Here is a 23892-nt window from a genome sequence, read left to right as displayed (position 1 = left end):
TTTCATTAACATTCACATACATATGGGGCGCCTGGGTGGCTCAGTCAGTTAAGCATCTGCCTTCGGCTCAGGTCATGATCCCAGGGTCCTGGGATCGAGCCCCACGTCCGGCTCCCTGCTCCTCGGGGAGCCCACTTCTCCCTCTCCCTCTGCCTGCGGCTCCTTCTGCTTGTGTTCTCTGTGTGTGTGTGTGTGTCAAACAAAATCTTTTAAAAAAAACGCTCACATACATATATAATTTTAATAAATGGGGTCATATGTATATTATATTTTTATATGTAATCTTTTTTCTTTTTCTCATCTTAACCATTTTTTTTAATATAGTTGACACACGATGTTACATAGTTTCAGGTGTATAACTTAGTGATTTGACAAGTTTATTCATTTTGCTATGTTCACCACAAGTATAGCTACCCTCTGCCCCATTACATGATTATTACATCATTGACCATATTCATTATGCTCTGCTTTTTATTCCTGTGACTTACTTATTCCATAACTGGAGGCCTGTATCTCCCACTCTCCTTTACTCATCTTGCCCAACCCCTTTCCCCCCTACCCTCTGGCAACCATCAGTTTGTTCTCTGTATTTATAGTTCCGATTCTTCTTTTTGTTTATTCACTTTTTTAGATTCCATTTATGAGTGGTTACATGGTATTTGTCTTTCTCGGTCTGACTTATTTCACTTAGCATAATACCCTCTAGGTCCATCCATGTTGTCTCATATGGCAAGATCTCATCATTTTTATGGCCGTGTAATATTCTATTGTGTATATATACCACATTTTCTTTATCCATTTCTCTATTGAAAGACACTTAGGTTGTTTCCATGTCTTTGCTATTGTACATAATGCTGCAATAAACATAGGGTGCATTTATCTTTTTGAATTAGTGTTTTCATTTTTCCTGGGTACCCAGTAGTGGAATTATTGGATCATATGGCATTTCTGTTTTTAATTTTTTAAGTACCTCCATACTGTTCTCCACAGTGGCTGCACCAATTCCCATGCCCACCAACTGTGCACAAGGGTTCCTTTTTTTCCACATCCTCACCAATACTTGTTGTTTCATGTGTTTTTTATTTTAACCACTATAACAGGCATAAGGTGATTTCTCATTGTGGTTTTGATTTCCATTTCCCTAATAATTAGTGATGTTGAGCATCCTTTCATGTATCTGTTGGTCATCTGTAAGTGTCTTCTTTGGAAAAATGTCTACTCAGGTCCTCTGCCCTGAGTAGATCAACAATCAGATTGTTTCGGGTTTTTGGTGTTGAATTGTATAGTTCTTTATGTATTTTAGATACTAACCCCTTATCAGCTATGTCATTGCAAATATCTTCTCCCATTCAGTAGGTTGTCTTTTTGTTTTTGATGGTTTCCTTTGCTGTGTAAAAGTTTATTTTTGCTTTCATTCCCCTTCCCTTAGGAGACATATCCTAAAAAATGTTGCTATGGTTGATGTCAGAGAAATTACTGTCTGTGTTTTCTTCTAGGATTTTTATGGTTTCAGGTCTCACATTTAGGTCTTTAATCCATTTGAGTCTATTTTTGCATATTTTGTATATTGTATGCAATCTTTTTTCTTTTTTGCTTGCTTCTCCCTTCCCCCCACTCCAGGTACCCTATATTACCAAAATGGTATGCAGTCTTCCTTACTTTTATCCATGCTTATATAACCATAAATAAAAGGTAGTAATAATACATTAACTTGAAAGCACTCAGAATGGAGTAAAAGTTAACTTTGCAAATTTGTAGAAAGTAGCAAATAGAGGTAATGCCCTAATTTCTGCATTCACTCAAATTCTTGGCCTTTGAGAAAATCCTCCTGTAGGCTATCCCAGGGGTGGCAGTCTGCACATGCTTTCCTTCAAGAGAACAGAAAACAGGTTGATCCAACTGCTCAAGCAGTAGGGATAGTGTCTTCAAGTTCTTTTGGGGGGGTGGAGTAAGGGGAGAGGTAATTAACATACATTGTTACATTAGTGTCAGGTGTACTGTCCTCTAGTTCTTTTATATTCCTCATAGAGCTTATTCTACTTTTAGACAAATAACAGGCTCTCAAAACTCATCAAATAGTGAACAAATCAGAAAAGGAACTGACTGAGCCCAGGCTGGGGTGTGTTAATTGATTGATAGAGTAATAAGTAGTCATTAATGGCCATTATAGTTTGTAAGTTGAGCACACAGAGAAATAATCTCTCTCTTCCTCATTCTCAAACTTTATGTAAAAAGTAGTCTCCCTTAGAAGGATATAAACTCCAAAATTTTACTTCCAGGTAAGACCCCTTTTTTTCCCTTCAGAGAAAGTATTCATAATATATCCTTTCATTTATAGTTTTATGAAAGTTTCCATTGAACATGTAAAGAAAGTGGAAAAATTCTAAGTTGCTATGAATGTTTGGTATTTTTCCCACTCTGTTAAAAATCTACTTTCTCTTCCAAGTGAAATGGAAGAAGGAAGGCAGTTTGTAATAGAGCTAATAGATATAGGCCCTGGAGTCAACCTACTTGGGCATCATCAAAGCCTACCAACCAAAGAGCATCAGGAACACACCTTCAGGCAAACAAGCAAGGTTGAGTCAACTTGCTGCTTCAAAGGAAAGAGCACACCAAGAAAATCATGGGGCTCTCAGTGGAGTAGTACTTGGAGGGTCTCATTTTAGGATCTGGTTCATCCTGGGAGATTCTGAGGAAGATCTGGGGGAGCAAGAGTCAGTTTTGATTGGGTGCCATCAAGAAGCAAGGGCAAATTGGTGTTTGGGTATCTTGGTAATTTTTATCTAGGAGATGGGAGAATTAAAGAGGGCTAAAGCCATCATGAATAAAGAAACTCACATTAGCTGGAAGAAAGGAATATTTAGTTCTTTCTAGTTGCAGAGCATCCTTGTCTCTTTCTAGGATCAGACATGAACCAAGTAGTTGTATTTCCATCCTGTTCCACCCTAGCCACAGAGTGGATGTATCTGAGTCTTGCTTAGAGTCTGTGAAAATTGTTCATGCTTAGTTGGGAACATTGTGGCCTAGCTGTCAGCTGCCAGGACTGTTTCCTTACCTGAATTGATTTAGCTGTAAAGGCTTGTACAAATAACTTTCTCTCTCTGTACTTTGGTTTTCTCCTCTGTAAAATTTATCTTACCAAATATTTTCGTAAAATTGGAAGAGTTAATACACATTAAGTGATAAGTGTTGTTCATTATACATAGTAAGCACTCAAGAATTGGTAGCTACTATTATCAATGTCATTCTCATGATGATCATTACAACTTTCCATTAGCTTAGAGATGACTTTTCTGAAGGAAAATGTTTCCAAGCTGGCATGCTCACTCGTGTGAGCATGCACATACACACACACAACTAGAGGTAGGATTTTTCCAATGCTGCTTTCTCAAGAAGCTGCTAAAAAGACAGTGTTGGTTTAGATCTGTTAAAAAAAAGTCCTTCAGCAACCTTGACAAGAGTTACATTAAACATAAAGTTCAACCCTGAAGCAAGGGGAAGAAGGCCAGGGAGGCCTTTCTGGACCCTGAAATCCTCTAATGATCTTTGCAAAGTACAAGTTTCCCCAAATTAACATGATCTGAATCTAATAAGAACAATAATAAGCACTAATGCAAATCACTGCAGACTTAGTCACCTAAAAATATCCTACGATCTTCTGTATTAGGAGCGTAACCATAAAATTTATTACTCAAACTGGGACACTTATGAAAATAAAATGAGGCACTATTAATAATTGTGCTAAGATAAGAGGCATAAACCAGGATGTCCTCAGCTAACTGGGATACATGGTCACCCTGTGCATTAGGTGGTGTGACCTGGCAGAGAAAGCACAGGTCTAGGGTCAGACCCTTCATCCAAACATATTCATGGACAACTCATTTAACCATTCTATACTGCAATTCTTTCAAATGTAAGGGAGCAATGATGATAATCTCTCTTCATCTCAAAAGGAAAGAGATATTAATATTTATTTAAACCATATCTCATCAAGTGTGTGATAATGTGTTTCTAGTGTTATTAAACATTTTCTATAGGGGGTCTGAGAATCTAGCCTCTTAAATTCTTGAAAACAAGGACTTACGCTCAGAACCAGCAACCTTGCCCTCCTTAGCAGTTGGGGTCAAATAAGGACAGAATGTAGGGTTTTCTCAGGAGAAATGACCTCCTCTAACCACCAAATGTTCAAACAGCTTCCATGGGGGCAAGTCCAGAAAGCTGCTCCAATCTTCAGATACTAAAACCAAATACTCAGACTATCTCCAGAATGGTTAGGTCCTCAATATGTGTCCTGTTTTCACCACCTAAAAGCGACAGCTTTGAGACAACAGGGCAAATTTGTACTGTCTAGCCCTTTTTTTTTTTCTAAGATTTATTTATTTGAGAGAGAGAAATAGAGCACAAGCAGGGGGAGGAGCAGAGGGAGAGAGACAAGACTCTGAGCTGAGTGCAAGCCTAATGCAGAGCTCACTCTCACAACCCTGAGATCAGAACCTAAGCTGAAATCAAGAGCTGAAATCAACTGACTGAGCCACCCAGGTGCCCCGATCTTGCCCTTTTGATTCATCTGATTCTCCAGAAAGTAGCAGCCATTCTATTTATATATTATTCAGTTAGATCTTTCATAAGCAGTAATTGACTATTTCACATAGTGCATTATTAGAGAGAGTGTGTTGCAGCCACTCTGATTAAACAGAATGGACCCCACCCAAAATTTGGTGATATCAAATTACACACACGAAGAGGGTATGGAAAGGTTTATTACTCACATAATGAGACTTTCTGTTCCCAAGCAGGTCCAAAATGGCTGTGAGAGCAGAGAAAGGAAAGTGTCTTGGGCTTGTACTGTGGTACGGGTGGGGATGGGTTGAGGATTCCAAAAGAGAGACTATCCAGGCTTTCTTATTATCTTTTTCAAATCTGGGACAGAAAGAAGAGAGATAAGTGATGCTTAAAAGCTGTCAGCAAACATCAAAAAGGAGTCTGACTCCTTACTACAGGGGATATGTCTGAGTCAAGTCAGCTCAGTGGGACAAGGAGGACAAGCATAAAGGAACAACAGGGACTCATCGGATCAAGGACTCTTATCCAAGTAAACAAAGAACTCTTAAAACTCAACAATAAGAAAGCAATGTAATTTAAAAAATGGGCCAAAGACCTTGACAGAGGGATGCCTGGGTGGCTCTGTCAGTTAAGCATCTGCCTTCAGCTCAGGTCATGAGCCCATGGTCCTGGGATCAAGTCCCACATCGGGCTCCTTGCTCAGCAGGGACCCTGCTTCTCCCTCTGCCTGCCTGCCACTCTCCCTGCTTGTGCTGTCTTTCTCGCTCTCTCTTTCTCTCTCTCTCTCTCCCTTTCTCTGACAAATAAATAAAATCTTTTTAAAAAAGACTTTGATTCATTGTTTTTGTATAACACCCAGTGCTCCGTGCAGTACGTGCCCTCCTTATCACTACATCAAAAACTAATGATGTATTGTATGGTGACTAACATAACATAATTAAATTAAATTAAATTTTAAAAAAAGACCTTAACAGACACCTCACCAAAGAAGATACACAGATGGCAAATAAACATATGAAAAGATGCTCCATATAACATGTCATTAGGGAAATGCAAATTAAAACAACAATAAGATAACCACTATGTACCTATTAGAATTGCTAAATTCCAAAACACTGACAACACCAAATCCTAGTGAGGATGTGAGCAACAGGAACTCTAATTCATTGCTGGTGGGAATGCAAAATGTTACAGCCACTTTGGAAGACAGTTTGGCAGTTTCTCAAAAATTAAACACACCCTTACTATATGATTCAGCAATCATGCTCTTTGGTATTTACCCAAAGAAGGTAAAAACTTATGTCCACACAAAAACCTGCATATGTCTATTTATAGCAACTTTATTCATAATTGCCAAAATTTGGAAATAACCAAGATGTCCTTCAGTAGATGAATGGATAAATAAACTGTGGTACCTTCAGACAATTGAATATTATTCAGTGGTAATAAAAAATGAGCTATCAACCTCAGCCACAGCATGTAGACATGTCGCCAAAGGCAAGGGAAACAAAGGCAAAAATGAACTATGGGGACTTCATCAAGATAAAAAGCTTTTGCACAGCAAAGCAAACAGTCAACAAAACCAAAAGACAACCAACAGAATGGGAGAAGATATTTGCAAATGACATATCAGATAAAGGGCTAGTATCCAAAATCTATAAAGAACTTACCAAACTCAACACTCAAAGAACAAATAATCCAATCAAGAAATGGGCAGAAGACATGGACAGACATTTCTCCAAAGAAGACACCCAAATGGCCAACAAACACATGAAAAAATGCTCAACATCACCCAGCATCAGGGAAATACAAATCAAAACCACAATGAGATACCACCTCACACCAGTCAGAATGGCTAAAATTAAAACAAGTCAGGAAACAGATGTTGGTGAGGATGCAGAGAAAGGAGAACCCTCCTACACTTTTGGTGGGAATGCAAGCTGGTGCAGCCACTCCGGAAAACAGTATGGAGCTTCCTCAAAAAGTTAAAAATAGAGCTACCCTACAACCCAGCAATTGCACTACTGGGTGTTTATCCCAAAGATACAAATGTAGTGATCCGAAGGGGTCCCTGTACCCCAATGTTTAAACAGTGTTGTCCAAAACAGCCAAACTATGGAAAGAGCCCAGATGTCCATTGACAGATGAATGGATAAAGAAGATGTAGTATATACATATATACAATGGAATACTATTCTGTCATTAAAAAAAATGACATCTTGCCATTTGCAGTGATGTGGCTGGAACTAGAGGGTATTATCCTAAATGAAATAAGTCAATCAGAGAAAGACAATTATCATATGATCTCACTCCTATGTGGAATTTAAGAAACAAAACAGAGGATCATAGGGGAAGAGAGGAAAAAATAAAACAAGACAAAACTAGAGAAGGAGACAAACCATAAGAGACTCTTAATCATAGGAAACAAACTGAGGGTTGCTGGAGGGGAGCAGTGTGGGGGGAAGGGGTAACTGGGTGATAGACATTAAGGAGGGCACGTGATGTAATGAGCATTGAGTATTATATAAAACTGATGAATCACTGACCTCTACCTCTGAAACTAATAATACATTATATGTTAACTAATTGAATTTAAATTTTAAGAAGTATATTAAAAAAAAGAATACCAGGAGTTCTAAAAAAGAAAGAGATGAGCTATCAAGCCATGAAGAGATAGAAGAAACTTAAGTACATATTACTAAGTGAAAGAAGCCAATCTGAGATTACATACTGTATGATTCCAACCGTATGACATTCTGGAAAAGGCAAAACTATGGAGACAGTTAAATGATCCATGGTTGCTAGTGAATGAGGAGGGGGAAGAGATGAATAGGCAAAGTGCAGAGAATTTTTAAGGACAGTGAAAATATTCTATGATATAATGATGGATATATATCATTGTCCATTTGTCCAAACCCATTGAATACATAACATCGAGAGTGAATCCTATGGTTAACTATGGACTTTGCATGATAGTAATGTGTCAATGTAGGTTCATTCTTGGTTAAAAAGAAAAAAATGTACCATTCTGGTGAATGATGTTGATAATGGAGGAAGCTATGCATGTGCGGGAGGAGGTTGTATATGGGGTATCTTTCTCTTTCTCTCAATTTGATTGTAAGCCTAAAACTACTTTCAAAAAGAAAAGGAAAGAAGCAATATTGGAGACAACACAGTTGTAGAAGCCCTACATGGTGCTGAAAACTGTGCTAGGCACTGACTACAGGACTTTATTTAGTGCTTATTGTCTGTCAGACACTGTTCTAAGCACTTTTATATATGTTAATTCAATTAATCCTAACAACAATCTTGAGAGGGAGGTACTATTATCATCCCATTTTGTAGAAGGGAAAACTGAAGCAGAGAGAGTAAGTACATTGCCCAGGTACACATAATTAGCTTTAAGTAGCAGAGCCAAGAATCAGACCCAATCAGTCTGACTCCACAGTTTGTGCTCTTAGCCACTGTGTGATACTGTCTCTCATAAATGAGGGATCAGTCAATGTCTGTGAAACCCAAAGATATTTATTTCAGTTCCTTCTACTTGAAGTGAATACTTTCCATAGTGATTTTTTTTAAAGATTTTATTTATTTATTTGAGAGAGAGAGAGAGAATGAGAGATAGAGAGCACGAGAGGGAAGAGGGTCAGAGGGAGAAGCAGACTTCCTGCTGAGCAGGGAGCCCGATGCGGGACTCGATCCCGGGACTCCAGGATCATTACCTGAGCTGAAGGCAGTCGCTTAACCAACTGAGCCACCCAGGTGCCCAGTGATTTTTATGTATTAACATAAAAAATAAAACCTCAAAAATACGTGACTAGTCCTACATAATTTTTACAATTCCATTTAGTTTTGTAGCATCAGTGGGAATTAAATGGGGGGCGTAGGTTTACTACTATATTTCTATTTTGTAGGAAGGAAAACCATGGTTCTGAGAAGTTAGGTCTAGACTACATATAAAGCACTGCAGCCAGACCTCTCCAGGACCCTTTGTGCTTCACCTGGACCAACCTCTGAAAGGTAATTTCAGGTTCATCGAAAGAGCAGAACTGGCAAACTTATGAATTGATGGAGAGCCCATTTGCCATGTCTCACTCATGCGATGTGAATACTAATACAGTCTGGCCGTGGGATTTTAGGAAATGAAGTGTAATGAGAAGGCTGCTGTAGTATCCAACACACATTCATCTTTACAAGTGAATGCCACCCTTGGTCACAGCCCTGGATTCTTTCCACTCCTGAACATCTCTAGGAACATGGAAGGTCAAGTGTTATTTAAGAAGAGCATTAACATCTGATGCTTGTTAATAGTGAACTGTCTACAAAGCCCTTTCACACTTAACTCTCATCATAAGTCTGAGAAATGATCTGGGCATTTTACAGGTGAAGGGAGTGAATCTCAAAAAGATTCCCTTGCCTAATGTCGCAAAGATAATCAAGGACAGAATTGAGTTTATCTGCCTTCTGGCATGGAATAGTTCTCAGGACCCTAGTGAAATTCTCATTCAAAATTCTTGAAAGACGGAGGAACTAAAACAGAAACTCTAAGCAGGTTGGGAGTCAATGAGAGTCCATCTTAGTTCGTATGCCTACTGGATCCCTCTGTGTGTAAGGCACTGTGGGAGCCTTCTGCATGCATTATCTTGGTGAACCCTGTAAGCAGCTCTACATTGTAGGGACTATTATCATGTCCATTTTGCAGATGAGAAAAAAGAGGCTTGGAAAGGTAACATAACTTGCTCCAAGATCACATGGATAATAAGTGTCCATAGCGGTGGGGTGGGCCAAGATGGCAGAGGAGCAGGAGACCTGGATTTCGTCCGGGCCTGGAATTCAGCTAGATAGGGATCAAACCATTCTGAACACCTACGAACTCAACAGGAGATCAAAGAAAAGAATAGCAGCAACTCTCTGAACAGAAAAGCGACCGCTTTCTGGAAGGTAGGATGTACGGAGAAGTAAATCCGAGGCGATATTCGGGAAGATAGACAGCGGGGGAGGGGGCCTCCATCAGCCGCTTCTGGCAAGTGATAGAGCCACGGAGCGCAAAACTGGCACTTTTAGAAGTCAGCTCCACTGAGGGATGTCGTTCCAGTGGCTAAGTGGGGGGTGGAACCTCGCTGGGACAGTGTGGTCTCAGGACGCTCAGGGTCACAGAATGACTGGGGGTGCCTGAGTGCGGCAGAGCTCCCAGGTATTGGAGCAGGGAAGCCAGCTGCAGAGACGGAGCTGAGGCGTGGGCTCTCAGCTCGGGGTTGCCATAAACCATGATCCACGGCATAGTCGGGCCACTGCTCCTCCAGCAGGGACCCAACAAGCAGCATATCCGGGGAGACTCCCCTTCCTCCCCCAGGAGAAGTGGCACGGGAGCGCACCACAGGGATCTGCTGGGTTTGGAGACTCCACGGGGTCGGGTGCCAGAGATAGAAACGCTCGGTCACAGGCCAGGTGAGCTCCGAGTGCGGCTGGAGATGGGGAGACAGGAGTGATTAACTGCTTTTCTCTGGGGGTGCACTGAGGAATGGGGCCCCAAATTCTCAGCTCCTACGGAGCGGAGATTGGGAGGTCGCCATTTTCACTCTCGTCCTCCACAGCTTGCAGGGAACAAAAGCTCCCGAGAGCAAACCCGAGCAGATTACTTAGCCTGGACCTGGCAAGGGTGGGGCAATTCCGCCTCCGGCAAAGACATTTGGGAATCATGGCAACAGGCCCCTCCCCCAGAAGATCAGCAAGAAAAGCCCGCCAAGACCAAGTTTACCGATCAATGAGAATGGCAGAACTCCAGCGCTAGGGGAATACTGCACATAGAATTCATGGCTTTTTTACCACGATACTTTAGTCTTTCAAAGTTAATTTTTTTTGAATTTTTCTTTTTCCCTTTTTCAACCAACATCTTATCAATCCCTTTTTTAAAAGATATTTTTTATTTTTTATTTTTAGAGTCATGTTCTATCCCTTCATAGTAGTTACCCTTATTTTTGGCATATATATATATATATATATAAAGTTGTTCTCTCTTTAACATTTTGAAATACAGTTTCTTCTAACAGATCAAAATATACCCTAAATCTCTAGTGTATGGCTTTGTTCTAGTCTTCTGCCTGATCACATTCTCTCCCTTTTTTTTAAACCCTCTTCTTTCTTTTTTCAATCAACTTCTTATCTTATCAATTCCTTTTATAAAATTTTTTATAATTTTCATCTTTACACTCATAGTCCATCCCTTCATCATATTAACCCTTATTTTTGTACATATATAACTTTTTCTTTCTTTAAAATTTTGGGAGGCACTTTCTTCTAACGGACCAAAATACACCCAAAATGTAGTGTGTGGAACTGATCTATGCACCAGCCTGATCATATTTGATCATATTCTGGGTTTTTTGTTTTGTTTTTCTTTGTTTTATCTTTTTCTTTTTCTTTTTTCTTTCTTTCCCTTTCTTTTCCCCCGGTTTCAGGTCTTTTCTGATTTGTTTAGTGTATATTTTCTGGGGATGTTGTTACCCTGTTAGCATTTTGATCTCTCATTCATCTATTCTCTTTTTTTTTTAAAGATTTTTATTTATTTATTTGTCAGAGAGAGAGAGAGAGAGCACAAGCGGAGGAGCTGTAGAGGGAGAGGGAGAAGCAGGCTCCTCACTGAACAAGGAGCCTGATGTGGGACTCAATCCCAGGACCCTGGGATCATGACCTGAGCTGAAGGCAGACGCTTAACGACTGAGCCACCCAGGCGTCCCTCTCATTCATCTATTCTCCTCTGGACAAAATGACAAGATGGAAAAAATCACCTCAACAAAAAGAACAAGAGGCAGTACCGATTGCCAGGGACCTAATCAATACAGACATTAGTAAGATGTCAGAACTAGAGTTCAGAATGATGATTTTAAAGATACTAGTTGGGCTTGAAAAAAGCATGGAAGGTATTACAGAAATCCTTTCTGGAGAAATAAAAGAATGAAAATCTAACCAAGTCGAAATCAAAAAGGCTATTAATGAGGTGCAATAAAAAATGGAGGCTCTAACTGCTAGGATAAATGAAGCAGAAGAGAGAATTATAGATCTAGAAGACCAAATGATGGAAAATAAAGAAGCTGAGAAAAAGAGATAAACAACTCCTGGATCACGAGAGCAGAATTCGAGAGATAAGTACTTGATACCATAAGATGAAACAACATTAGAATAATTGGGATCCCAGAAGAAGAAGAAAGAGAGCTAAAGGCAGAAGGTATATTGGAGCAAATTATAGCAGAGAACTTCCCTAATATGGGGAAGGAAACAGGCATCAAAATCCAGGAGGCACAGAGAATCCATCTCAAAAATCAATAAAAATAGGTCAATACCCCAACATCTAATAGTAAAACATACAAGCCTCAGAGACAAAGAGAAAATCCTGAAAGCAGCTTGGGAAAAGACATATGTAACCTACAATGGTAGAAACATTAGATGGGCAACAGACCTATCCACAGAGACCTGGCAGGCCAGAAAGGACGGGCATGATATATTCAGAGCACTAAACGAGAAAAATGTGCAGCCAAGAATACTATATCCAGCTAGGCTGTCACTGAAAATAGAAGGAGAGATAAAAAGCTTCCAGGACAAACAAAAACTAAAGGAATTTGCGAACATGAAACCAGCCCTCCAAGAAATATTGAAAGGGGTCCTCTAAACAAAGAGAGAGCCTAAAAGCAACATAGACCTGAAAGGAACACAGACAATATACAGTAACAGTCACCTTAGAGGCAATACAATGACACTAAATTCCTATCTTTCAATAGTTACCCTGAATGTAAATGGGCTATATGCCCCAATCAAAAGACACAGGCTATCAGGTTGGATAAAAAAACAAGACCCATTGATATGCTGTCTGCAAGAGACTCATTTCAGACCCAAAGACACTCCAGATTGAAAGTGAGGGGGTGGAAAATCACTTACCATGCTAATGGACACCAAAAGAAAGCTGGGGTGGCAATCCTTATATCAGACACATTAGATTTTAAACCAAAGACTGTAATAAGAGATGAGGAAGGACACTATATCCTACTTAAAGGGTCTATCCAACAAGAAAATCTAACAATTATAAATATCTATGCCCCTAGCATGGGAGCAGGCAATTATATAAGCCAATTAATAACAAAAGCAAAGAAACACATCGACAACAGTACAATAATAGTGGGGGACTTTAACACCCCCCTCACTGAAATGGACAGATCATCTAAGCAAAAGATCAACAAGGAAATAAAGACTTTAAATGACACACTGGACCAAATGGACTTCACAGACATATTCAGAACATTCCATCCCAAAGCAACGGAATACACATTCTTCTCTAGTGCCCATGGAACATCCTCCAGAATAGATCATATCCTAGGTCACAAATCAGGTCTCAACCGGTACCAAAAGATTGAGATCATTCCCTGCATATTTTCAGATGACAATGCTTTGAAACTAGAACTCAATCACAAGAGGAAAGTTGGAAAGAACTCAAGTACATGGAGGCTAAAGAGCATGCTACTAAAGAATGAATGGGTCAACCAGGAAATTAAAGAAGAATTAAACAAATTCATGGAAACAAATGAAAATGAAAACACAACTGTTCAAAATCTTTGGCATGCAGCATAGGCAGTCCTAAGAGGAAAGTATATAGCAATACAAGCCTTTCTCAAGAAACAAGAAAGGTCTCAAATACACAACCTAACCCTACACCTAAAGGAGCTGGAGAAAGAACAGCAAATAAAGCCTAAACCCAGCAGGAGAAGAGAAATAATAAAGATCAGAGCAGAAATCAATGAAATAGAAACCAAAAGAACAGTAGAACAGATCAACGAAACTAGGAACTGGTTCTTTGAAAGAATTAACAAGATTGATAAACCCCTGGCCAGACTTATCAAGAAGAAAAGAGAAATGACCCAAATCAACAAAATCATGAATGAAAGAGGAGAGATCACAACCAACACCAAAGAAATACAAACAATTATAAGAACATATTATGAGCAACTCTGTGCCAGCAAATTAGATAATCTGGAAGAAATGGATGCTTTCCTAGAGATGTACCAAAACTGAACCAGGAAGAAATAAAAAACCTGAACAGACCTATAACCACTAAGGAAATTGAAGCAGTCATCAAAAATCTCCTTATTCTGGAGCTAAAAATAAGAACTGAAGCTCTTCTACCCATTGCTACCAACTCCTCCCCACAACATAAAAGAGAGAGAAAGCAGTTGGATCCTATCACTCTCCTGCTTAACAAAATTCATAGTTTTAGCATAGCCTACAACGCTGTAACTGATCTGCCTTTGTCCACCTCTCCAGCTTCATTTTGTACCATCTTCCTCACCTACCACCGCTAACAGGAAGGGTGTCAACAGCACCTTGCAGGGGATAATAAGGGGACCATCTTTAGGAAAATGCAATCTGCCTCAGAAAAGCAAGACTAGGGGCACCTAGGTGGCTCAGTCAGTTAAGCATCTGCCTTCGGTTCAGGTCATGATCTCAGGGTCCTGAGATGGAGCCCTCAGCAGGCTCCCTGCTCAGCAGGGAGCCTGCTTCTCCCTCTGCCTGCCACTCCCCCTGCTTGTGCTCTCTCTCTTTCTCTGTCAAATAAATAAATAAAATCCTTAAAAAAAAAAAGGCATACATGCACCCTGATGTTCATAGCAGCATTATTTACAATAGCCAAATTATGGAAGCAGCCCAAGTGTTTATTGACTGATGAATGCATAAAGAAGATGTGGTATACATGTATATAATGGAATATTATTCGGCCATAAAAAAAGAATGAAATCTTGCCATCTGCAACAACATGGATGGAACTAGAGAGTATAACGCTAAGCAAAATAAGTCAGCCAGAGAAAGACAAATACCATATGATATCACTCATATGTAGAATTTAAGAAACAAAACAAATGAGCAAAAGAAAAAAAAGAGAGACAAGGCAGGAGACAGACTCTTAACTATAGATAACAAATTGATGGTTACCAGAGAGGAGATGAGTGGGGGATGGGTTAAATAGGTGATGGGGATTAAGAAGTACACTTGTTGTTAAGCATCTGCCTTCGGCTCAGGTCATGATCCTAGGGTCCTGGGATCGAGCCCCGCATCAGGCTCCCTGCTCAGCGGGAAGCCTACTTCTCCCTCTCCCACTCCCCTGCTTGTGTTCCCTCTCTTGCTGTATCTCTCTCTATCAAATAAATAAAATCTTTAAAAAAAAGTACACTTGTTGTGATGAGCACCAGGTGATGTATGGAATTGTTGAATCATATTGTACACCTGAAACTAATATAACAACACTACAGAGATCTTGGTGATGGTAGGAATCCACCCTCTGGATTCAGCCCTGGTGGGGAATGTTTGAAGGAAGCATTGAGGATTTGAGAGCAGCTTTATGTAAAAACACAATGGATGAATTATGACATTTAATATACTGTTTTCACTAAAATGAGATAGACCAGTGATCTGGCCTATAGGAATGAGTCCACTGGTTTCCAAAAACTTCTGTCAATTCTGATGTTTTATTTGCCCTTAAGACAAAAGGTGGGGGCGGGCACCTGGGTGGCTCAGTCGTTAAGCATCTGCCTTTGGCTCAGGTCATGATCCCAGGGTCCTGGGATAGAGCCCCGCATCAGGCTCCCTGCTCGGCGGGAAGCCTGCTTCTCCCTCTCCCACTCCCCTTGCTTGTGTTCCCTTTCTCACTGTCTCACTGTCTCTCTCTCTCTCTCTGTCAAACAAATAAATAAATAAAATCTTAAAAAAAAAAAAGATAAAAGGTGAGGGGGTTAGAGGAGATAAAAGGAGGACCTCTAAGAGGAAACAGGAGAATTAAATTTCCTGGCAAGAAAAGGGTGATAAATGTGACCATATTGTGACTCAGGCTATACCACCACAGCCCCCGCTGCCATTCTTCCATAATTCTATAATCCTCCTTTACCACAGTGAGCTTAAACACACCCTCATTTATTTCTTCATCTCCTCTCTGAAGCCATCATCGAAACAGATGCCATGTGTTAGAATCATACCCAGTGTTGTGAACCACATTAAAGATATATCTGACTCGAGTACAGGGAGTAAGGATGGCATTTAGAACACAAAATGGCAGACATAAAATACCACAACAAGACAACATGAGACTGAAGAAGTGTCTCTGCTTCTAGAGCTTTGTATGAAATGTTTTTATTCTTGTATATTATCTGAGAGGAGGGATGGAGAGCCTTCCATCCATGAGAAATGGACAGGTGAGGGTTTGGAAAGGTGGAGAACAGAGGCTGCAGAAGTGTGCCTACCCACCCCTCTGGCCAGGGCTCCTGAGGAAAGGCTCAAGGGGCAAGATTGCCTTAGAGCTAACAGTATAGCATACACAATCAGCAACTATTAGGGTCTGAAACAACAGGTCATATTTTCTATTGAAAGTTATCTGCAAATGCAGTTCCCTTCATCCACTTCACCACAGAGTAGACGCAGAGTCTGAGCTTGGACTGACCGTCCCTTGGAGATTTTCTAATCATAACAATTTGCATCAATGTAAACAAACAAAATCACTGTGAACATGGGTGTTGCTACTCCCTCAGTGTCTATAGCTTTATGTTTCCAAGAGAGAAAAAAAACAGATGTAGATAGCAGGCAATGTAGGTTTTGGAATGGAAGGAACTAGGGAAATGTACATAAACCACTGAGGAGTCAGAAGAAATTTCAGCTATATAAAGCGGTCTATCTCTCAGTGAGCTTCACCTAGACCTCCTAAATCAGAACCTCTAGGGCTTGGGCCTCTGCATTCCCATAATCTCTCCAAAGGATTCTTAAGCAAAGTCTGAGAATTACCAGATAACCTCTGCAGTGTCTAGCCCACACCCAACTCAGTCAGAAAAGCAGTCACTTGCCCTGACAAATGCAGATGGAGAATTCTCCCAATTAATGAGTCCTGAATAGAGCATAGGAGAAAGAATGGCAGATACTAACACCCTGCTGCCCTATAAGAAGGTTTACAGGGGTACATTTCCTCAGGCCCTGCAGGTTACTCTCCCAACTTTTAGGACCCCAGAGCTCTTCTTGGAGTTATTTCTGCAGTTCCCATCTTGTCCACTAACAGCCAAGTTGAAGTTTGCTGATCCCTACAAAAGGTCCCCAAATCTGGCCTGGAGCAGCAACTGTTATCTCTCCATTAATCCAAAATTTCCTATCCATCCAAGCCATCTCTGTTACAATTCCCCAAAGTAAAGTCTTCTGGAAGTAGATGTGGAATTTGGTATAATAAAATATAGGAGCATAGTCCAGAAATCAGAACACCAGGACTCTAACTCTACCCAAGAAAGTCAGGGCGGTTCTGAGCCTTGGCTTCCCCATCCCAAATGAGGAGGGGTCTGCAGCAATTTCTAAAGGTCATTCCTGCTCCCCTGCCCTGAACTTTATAAGAAAAAAGCCAGAGTCACTTCCTGGAAAAAATACCCAAAGTCAGCTGGGTATTCTGCCTCCTTCAAACAACGTATAGAAGACAACTTATACATTTTCACTGTCCGCCTCTGCTAGCAGTGTTTTAGAACAGAAAAGTCAGTGGCAACATAGCAGAAGACCTGAAAACTACCTCCAAAAAGTAAGGAAGGAAACAAATTGCGAATACTGTTTGTTATGGGCCTGGCGCCATCTAGTGCATTTTGAAATTATGTCAAGCTGGTTATTGCTATGTTGGTGCATTCTCCCTGCAAACATCTTGTGTTCTGACACCACGTAAGCATTTACTACTATATTTCTATTGAGCACATATTTGTGTTTGACGCTCTGTGAATGTTGTATAATAAATTATTATTATTTTAAAGAATTTATTTATTTGAGAGAGAAAGCACCAACGGGGGGGTAGTAGAGGGAGAGGGAGAAGCAGACTCCCCGCTGAGCAGGGAGCCCAATGTAGGACTTGATCTCAGGACCCTGGGATCATGACCTGAGCTAGAGATGGATGCCAGCCAGGCCAGGCACTTTTTTTTTTTTTTTTTTGGTGCAGCAAAGCAAAGTTTATTAAGTGATAGTACAAAGCTCCCAAAGAGGGAGGGGACCCACGAGGGTTGCCCAAATGTTTTATAATGAATTATTTTAATGACTATCTGATACTTTCAGATAGTCTAGAAGAAAAATGTTAAATCCAATGTTTTAATGAAACAAAAGTAGAGCCAAAGTCAAAATATACTTGATAATTATAAAAATCATAATAAAATGCGGAATATCTATCTCTATATCTGTGTTCTGAGATGGCACTATACCAATGGTGTATTCGTAGAGATACACATGTAAAGAGTAAATCAAGGTTCATGACCCTGCCCATCCAAATTACTGGGATCTCGGGCACTTGAATGGCTCAGTCGGTTAAACGACTGCCTTCAGCTCAGGTAATGATCCCAGGGTCCTGGGATCGAGTCCCACATCAGGCTCCTTGCTCAGCAGGGAGCTTGCTTCTTCCTCTCCCTCTGCTACTCCCCCTACTTGTGCTCTCTTGCTCTCTCTCTGTCAAATAAATAAAAATAAAATCTTAAAAAAAACAAATTACTGGGATCTCATGTTTCCTTTGCATCTCATTTTCTCCCACTCCTATGCAAATACCAACAACAAAGCTGAATTTTAAAATAGAAGAGAAGGTAATAAAGCTTATGGAAGATAATGAATAAAATGAATGTTTAGCTTGAGGAAAGATTTTTAAATAATACTCAAAATTGCATATCTTAATGAACATTTCATAGTAAAATAAGACACTTTTGGACAATAAGAGATATCATACACACAAACAATGAATCATGGAACACTACATCAAAAACTAATGATGTGGGGCGCCTGGGTGGCTCAGTCGGTTAAGCGTCTGCCTTCGGCTCAGGTCATAATCTCAGGGTCCTGGGATCGAGCCCTGCATTGGGCTCCCTGCTCAGCGGGAAGCCTGCTTCTCCCTCTCCGACTCCCCCTGCTTGTGTTCCCTCTCTGTCTCTCTCTGTCAAATAAATAAATAAATAAAATCTTAAAAAAAAAACTAATGATGTAACGTATGGTGATTAACATAATAAAATAAAATTTAAAAAAAGAGAGATATCATAAAGTAAAAACAAAACAAAACAATAACAACAAAAAATAAAACAAGTCATAACCTAGAAAAGGATATTTGCTTTGGAATCTAGAATAAAGAATTGCTATAAATCAATTAAGAGACAACCCAAAAGGCAAAAAAAGAATATGAAAGTCTAAATGACCTACACATGAAAACTCATTACTCACTAGTCATTAGAGAAATGTAAATTAAGGCTACAAAAAGATATCGTGCTACAGCCATTGAATTAGCAAAAAAATAAAACAGCTGCTAATCCAAGCATTTACACAGTAGGTTCATACTTTGATGGTGGGAATGAACAGGTAGGCTAAAAGACAAAGAATTTTGTTTATCTTGTATACCTTTGGGTGGAGAAACTATATCCCCAGGTTACCTAGAATACATATGTGCTTTCAGGTAGGCATGGGATTAGAAATGTGCTATCAGAGTAGTCTAGGAAGCCAACACATTAAATTAAAGTGGTCCTAGATTCATCGTGCCTTGGGATGCCTAAAGGAAGCAAAAATGAAATGTGAAGAAATGTATCCTTAATACAGGCCTCACAAGATTCTCACATGAGCTTAAAATCCAAAATTACAAAACACATGAGGAAACACACCACCATGAATAAGAATCAGTAAAAATAAATTGCATATTTATATCCCTCAGGAATATCAGGTAAAGGAATTCTGGGGTTATATAACAAAATAATTGTGCTTAAAATATTGAAGTAATAAAAGATGGAATGAAAAAACATGAGAAAGGAACACAATACTATCCAAAAAGATCAGGGATATTTTGAAATTAAAAACAAAAAGAATATCTAGAATTGAACTAAATAGGCACTAAAATTTAGAACTCAGCAGTCATGTTAAATAGCAGATTAGATTCAGCTGAAGAGAGAATTGATTAGCTGGGATAGATATATGAAAAAAGTTCCCAGAATGCAGCACAGAGAGATAAAGAAATGGAAAATATGAAAGAGAAGTTAAGAAAGGTATAGAATGAAAAGACCCTATTTACTATCTAATAGGAGTTCCAAAAAAAAAAAAAATAACAAGGAAGAACTAATATACAAAGAGTTTATAAATGGTCAAAAATTTTCCAGGCCAGTAAGATAAGAATACTTAGACTGAGGAATTGCAATCAATCCCAAGCAGAGTAAATATATATCTACACTTTGATATTATAATAAATATATAAAATGTCAGAGGCACCTAGAGGGCTCAGTCAGTTGAGCATCCAACTCTTGATTTCAACACAGGTCATAATCTCAGGGTTGTGTGATTGAGCCCAGCATCTGGCTCCATGCTTGGCAGGGAGTCTGCTTGAGATTCTCGACCTCTGCACCACCCCCCTGCCCGCCCCGACTTGCATGCTCTCTCTCTTGCTCTCTCTAAAATAAATGAATAGGTCTTTACTAAAAATAAATACAAATAAACATAAAAATATAGAATGCCAAAGAAAAACAACTTACCCATAAAAAATGATAGATTTAGAGAAAACTTCTCAATAGCAACAACAGGAGTCAGAAATCAGTATGTTATCTCCAAAGACTGAGAAAAATTAACTGGCAACTTAGGATTTTATGTTACTAAATAACATTCAAGAATAAAGATGAAATAAAAATATATTTTCATCCAAATAAAAACTGAAAGCATTTGCCAGTAACATATCCCCACTATAGACATTTCTTCAGGGTGTCCTTGAAGAAGAAAAATTATCCTAGAAGTATGAAGAAGAAGAATTAAAGAATTGACCAAATGTGAATAAATGGCCAAAATAACGTGATAAAACTAGATTATCTAGGTAAAATTAGATTGTTAAAGTGGTTGGAGGATACATGGACATTCATAATTTTATTCTTTATTCCTTTTTGTGGGACTAAAATATTTTATAACAATTTTTTTAATAGTTAAGGGTAGAGAGTTCCAGGTGAAGGTCCTGTGAGTGCAAAGAGTTTGACCTACTTATAGAACTGAAAAAGGCCAATGTATCTGGGACATAGTGAGAAGTGGTACAAAATGAAGCTAGAGAGGCAAGCAGAAGCCAAATCACAAAGGCCTCAGAGGCCATGTTAAGGATTTGTCATAGTCAATGAGAAGCCATTAAAGGAATCCAAACAAAGGATTAATCTAAATTAAATGTTAAAAAAATAATTCTGCCTGCTGTATTTGAGAGGTCATGGTAAGTACTAAGACCTAAACATATATCATTGTATTTCTCACTGGTCCTGATTTACCCAAAATTTATTCAACTTCTGAGGCAAAATTTTCAAAGGCAAAATTTTCTCCAGCACATCTGGTAACATTCAGAGATGATTCCTCTGTACTACACCATGTTAGATTCATAGTATGACTCATTAAGAACCCCTATGCAATGAGATTATTATTATTCAAATTACAGTACAGATATCCATAGTGGAAAAGAAGATTGTTGTTACATGCTAGAGTAGTACTGAATGCAAAGAGAAATGTAAAGGTTTCAGGGAGAAGCAGGTGGTTCTAAAGACCACTCATGGAGGATAAGAATATAAGTCAACAAAGAAGCAGGAGTATTCCAGATGAGGGGGATATGGAATACTATTCACAAAATGGTATAAGAATCAGCAGTGTTCCGGGGCACCTGGGTGGCTCAGCCAGTTAAATGCCCAACTCTTGATTTCCACTCTGGTCATGATCTCCAGATTGGGGAATCCAGCCCCCCCCTCAGGCGCCATGCTCAATGGGGAGTCTGCTTGAGATTCTCTCCATCTCCTTCTGCCCCTCCCTCTGGCTCTGGTGCCCATGCTCCATCTCTTTCTCAAATAAGTAAATAAATCTTAAAAAAAAAAGATGCCAACAATGAATCATGGAACACTACATCAAAAACTAATGATGTAATGTATGGTGACTAACATAACATAATAAAATAACATTAAAAAAATAAAAATAAATAAAAATAAATAAAGAATCAGCATGTTCCATGGAAATATTGGTTTGATCAGTACTTCAAATTCCATTCTGGAATAGTAGTAGAAACCATTGGATGAATAGCATGAGGAAGATTAAGAAATTAGTACTTTCTCCTGAAGGCAACAAAGTATAAACATTTTTGAGCAGCGATGAGCTTTTGAACATAATATTTCTGTTTGTATTTTTTTAAATGTAGAGGGAAAATAAGGAATATATGCAGGCTTTTATTCTTAACATCTGAAGGCACCCTGCCATCCCAAAGTGCTTCCTCCACAACATACCTGCCACATTGCTACCAGATTACTGCAGCCCTTGCTCATACAACTTCACCAGCATTCTACTTCTTAAAGGGTGAAGTCCAAACTCCTTAGTACAACGTTCAAGACTCTCCAAAATTCGATCCCAACATACCTCTCCAAAAAGCTCACTTTAAGGAAATTAATACTCTGACCAAATGGCCGACAAAATAAATTCTGAAGAGACCACTGTATCTCCCAGCTACTTCCCTTTGCTTATGCCATTCTTTCTCCCCGGAATGCCTGATTTCCTGTTTACTACTTAGTCCTATCCAGTTTTTAAGTTCTAATGCAAACCCCTATATCTTCTAGGAAGGCTTTTCATACCGCTGTAGGGTCATACTGACATCTCTTAGAATTCAGTAATTCTTATTGTCTCTAACCCTCCTCTGGTACTGAACACAAGCTACCCAACCAAAAGTTAACGTTTTAGGTAGAGGGCTACATACCTCTCACGCAGGAACCTGTTAATCAATTCTTACCATCCCCAACTGCTCCCAGCAGTGCCTTGTTTACCATTTTGCACAACTGTTAAAGATGACCAGGCCTTAGTTTGAAATTACCAACGGACTCTCCCCACAGGCAGCTTTTGATAGGTTCTCCACTAAGGTCACTGTTAGCCAAACCTTCACATGCCTAGTACACCGGTTTAGGCTTCTGGCCCTGACACACTTAGGGAAGATGGATTACTTCAATATAAAAGACTGTTTGCTACCTGTAAAGTCAACAACAATGTCAGTAATAATATGCGAGATCTGAATTTGAATGCTGTAAGAGTGCTAAGGTGGTGGGCTTTGGGTAAAGATTTGAAAATAAAAAGTTCCCCACCCCGTCCTTTCTCAGAATGGACCCGCCCAGAGCAAACCGCAAACAGCCACGCAGCACCTGGAAAGCGCAAGCTGAGGAGGCGGGCTTTAATCTCTTTGATTGGCTGTCTGGAGACGCCTGCCTCTGATGATTGGTAGCTACCGCGAAGGACGCCGGGAATGGCACGTGGTACCGGTCTTCGGAGCCAAAAGCGGGCAGAGATGGCGGCGGAAGCTTCCACAGCTCGGTTCACCCTGTCTTCCTATCAACAGATGGGGAGGAAGAGTCGGCCCTGGGGTACTGCCGAGATTCAGTGTACTCAGTGTGGAAGAAGGGTGTCCAGAGTTTCTGGTGAGGAGATTGAGGGTGAGCCCCCGAGGGCCCTGCTCTGCCTTGGCCACCTGCCCTTCAAGGGCTCCATCCTAATCAGGCTGCTGGGTGTGGAGACCTGAGAGCCAAGGGAGCTGGCAGTGTCGGGGGCTGTTCAGTCGCAGCAAGATGGACGGGGAAAACTGCCCCCACGGGTCTCCCCGATTGCCAGGAGCCCACTCTCAGGGCAGCAGAGACACCCACTGTGGTCGGTTGAGGGTCGTTTCGTACCTCTCCAAAGCTTTCTCCGCTTTGCTCCTGCTTCTCACCGTTTTTTCACTGATTCTCTTAGGGGATGGTGTGTGAGCCCTCTTGAGCACTATTTCGAAAACTTCCCTAGGTTCATAGGTTCATGAAAGAGTAGATGTAAAAATTTAGCCCATGGTCTTGTGATTCAGAAGTAATGATATTTGATTTTCTTATGTAGTTTGCTGTGGGAGTAACAAGTAGACCACTTAAAAATGTTCCTGGATTAAAAAACAGATGTTTGGGATCCGAAGGGAGGTATTATTAATCAGTTTGGCTTAGGGCATTGTTTGGGAAACAGTTTGTTCCTGTTGGGCATCTTGTGTTTTTCTTTGTACGTCAAGGGGAAAAATCCACTGCACTCCTATTGATCTAATTTAGACTCTACTCAAGTGAAAACACTTTCAAGTTACTTTAATTTAAAATGCCTTAGAGTGCTGTGTCTCTGACTGAGAGTTGTTGAATTTCAAACTGCAGCTGCTGAATGAAGTCTTACCACCCCCATAACTGTTTAATGTTTATACTTTCAAAGTGAAAGTCGTTAATTTTCTCAGTCCTTCAAGATGGACTCCGTTTAATAGACATGGACCTTTGTAGAGAAAGTTGG

At 39.9% G+C, this 23892-nt stretch overlaps 1 protein-coding gene and 1 long non-coding RNA gene across 8 annotated transcripts in view; one reads left to right on the top strand and one right to left on the bottom strand.

The window, feature by feature from the left end:
* Window positions 1-1812: 1812 nt before the first annotated feature.
* LOC113920984 lies at window positions 1813-22566 on the bottom strand. The gene is made up of 4 exons (XR_003519464.1): window positions 22313-22566; window positions 4770-4920; window positions 2558-2700; window positions 1813-1868 (listed from the first exon to the last, which is right to left on the bottom strand). It is a non-coding gene; the product is annotated as an uncharacterized LOC113920984 (long non-coding RNA).
* Window positions 22567-22858: 292 nt separating this feature from the next.
* Window positions 22859-23892, top strand: part of RNF17 (ring finger protein 17) — a 139296-nt gene continuing 138262 nt past the window's right edge. For all 7 annotated transcript variants that reach the window (XM_027589077.1, XM_027589078.1, XM_027589074.1 and 4 more), the window contains exon 1: window positions 22859-23021. In XM_027589077.1, coding sequence (XP_027444878.1) covers window positions 22892-23021 — 130 coding nt within the window. In that variant the 5' untranslated portion in view covers window positions 22859-22891. The remainder of the gene's footprint in view (window positions 23022-23892) is intronic.

The sequence above is a fragment of the Zalophus californianus genome, chromosome 3 (assembly GCF_009762305.2).
Source record: "Zalophus californianus isolate mZalCal1 chromosome 3, mZalCal1.pri.v2, whole genome shotgun sequence".
Classification (NCBI taxonomy): domain Eukaryota; kingdom Metazoa; phylum Chordata; class Mammalia; order Carnivora; family Otariidae; genus Zalophus; species Zalophus californianus.
Note: the sequence above shows the minus strand (reverse complement) of the source record. Positions and strands in the feature narration are given on the sequence as shown.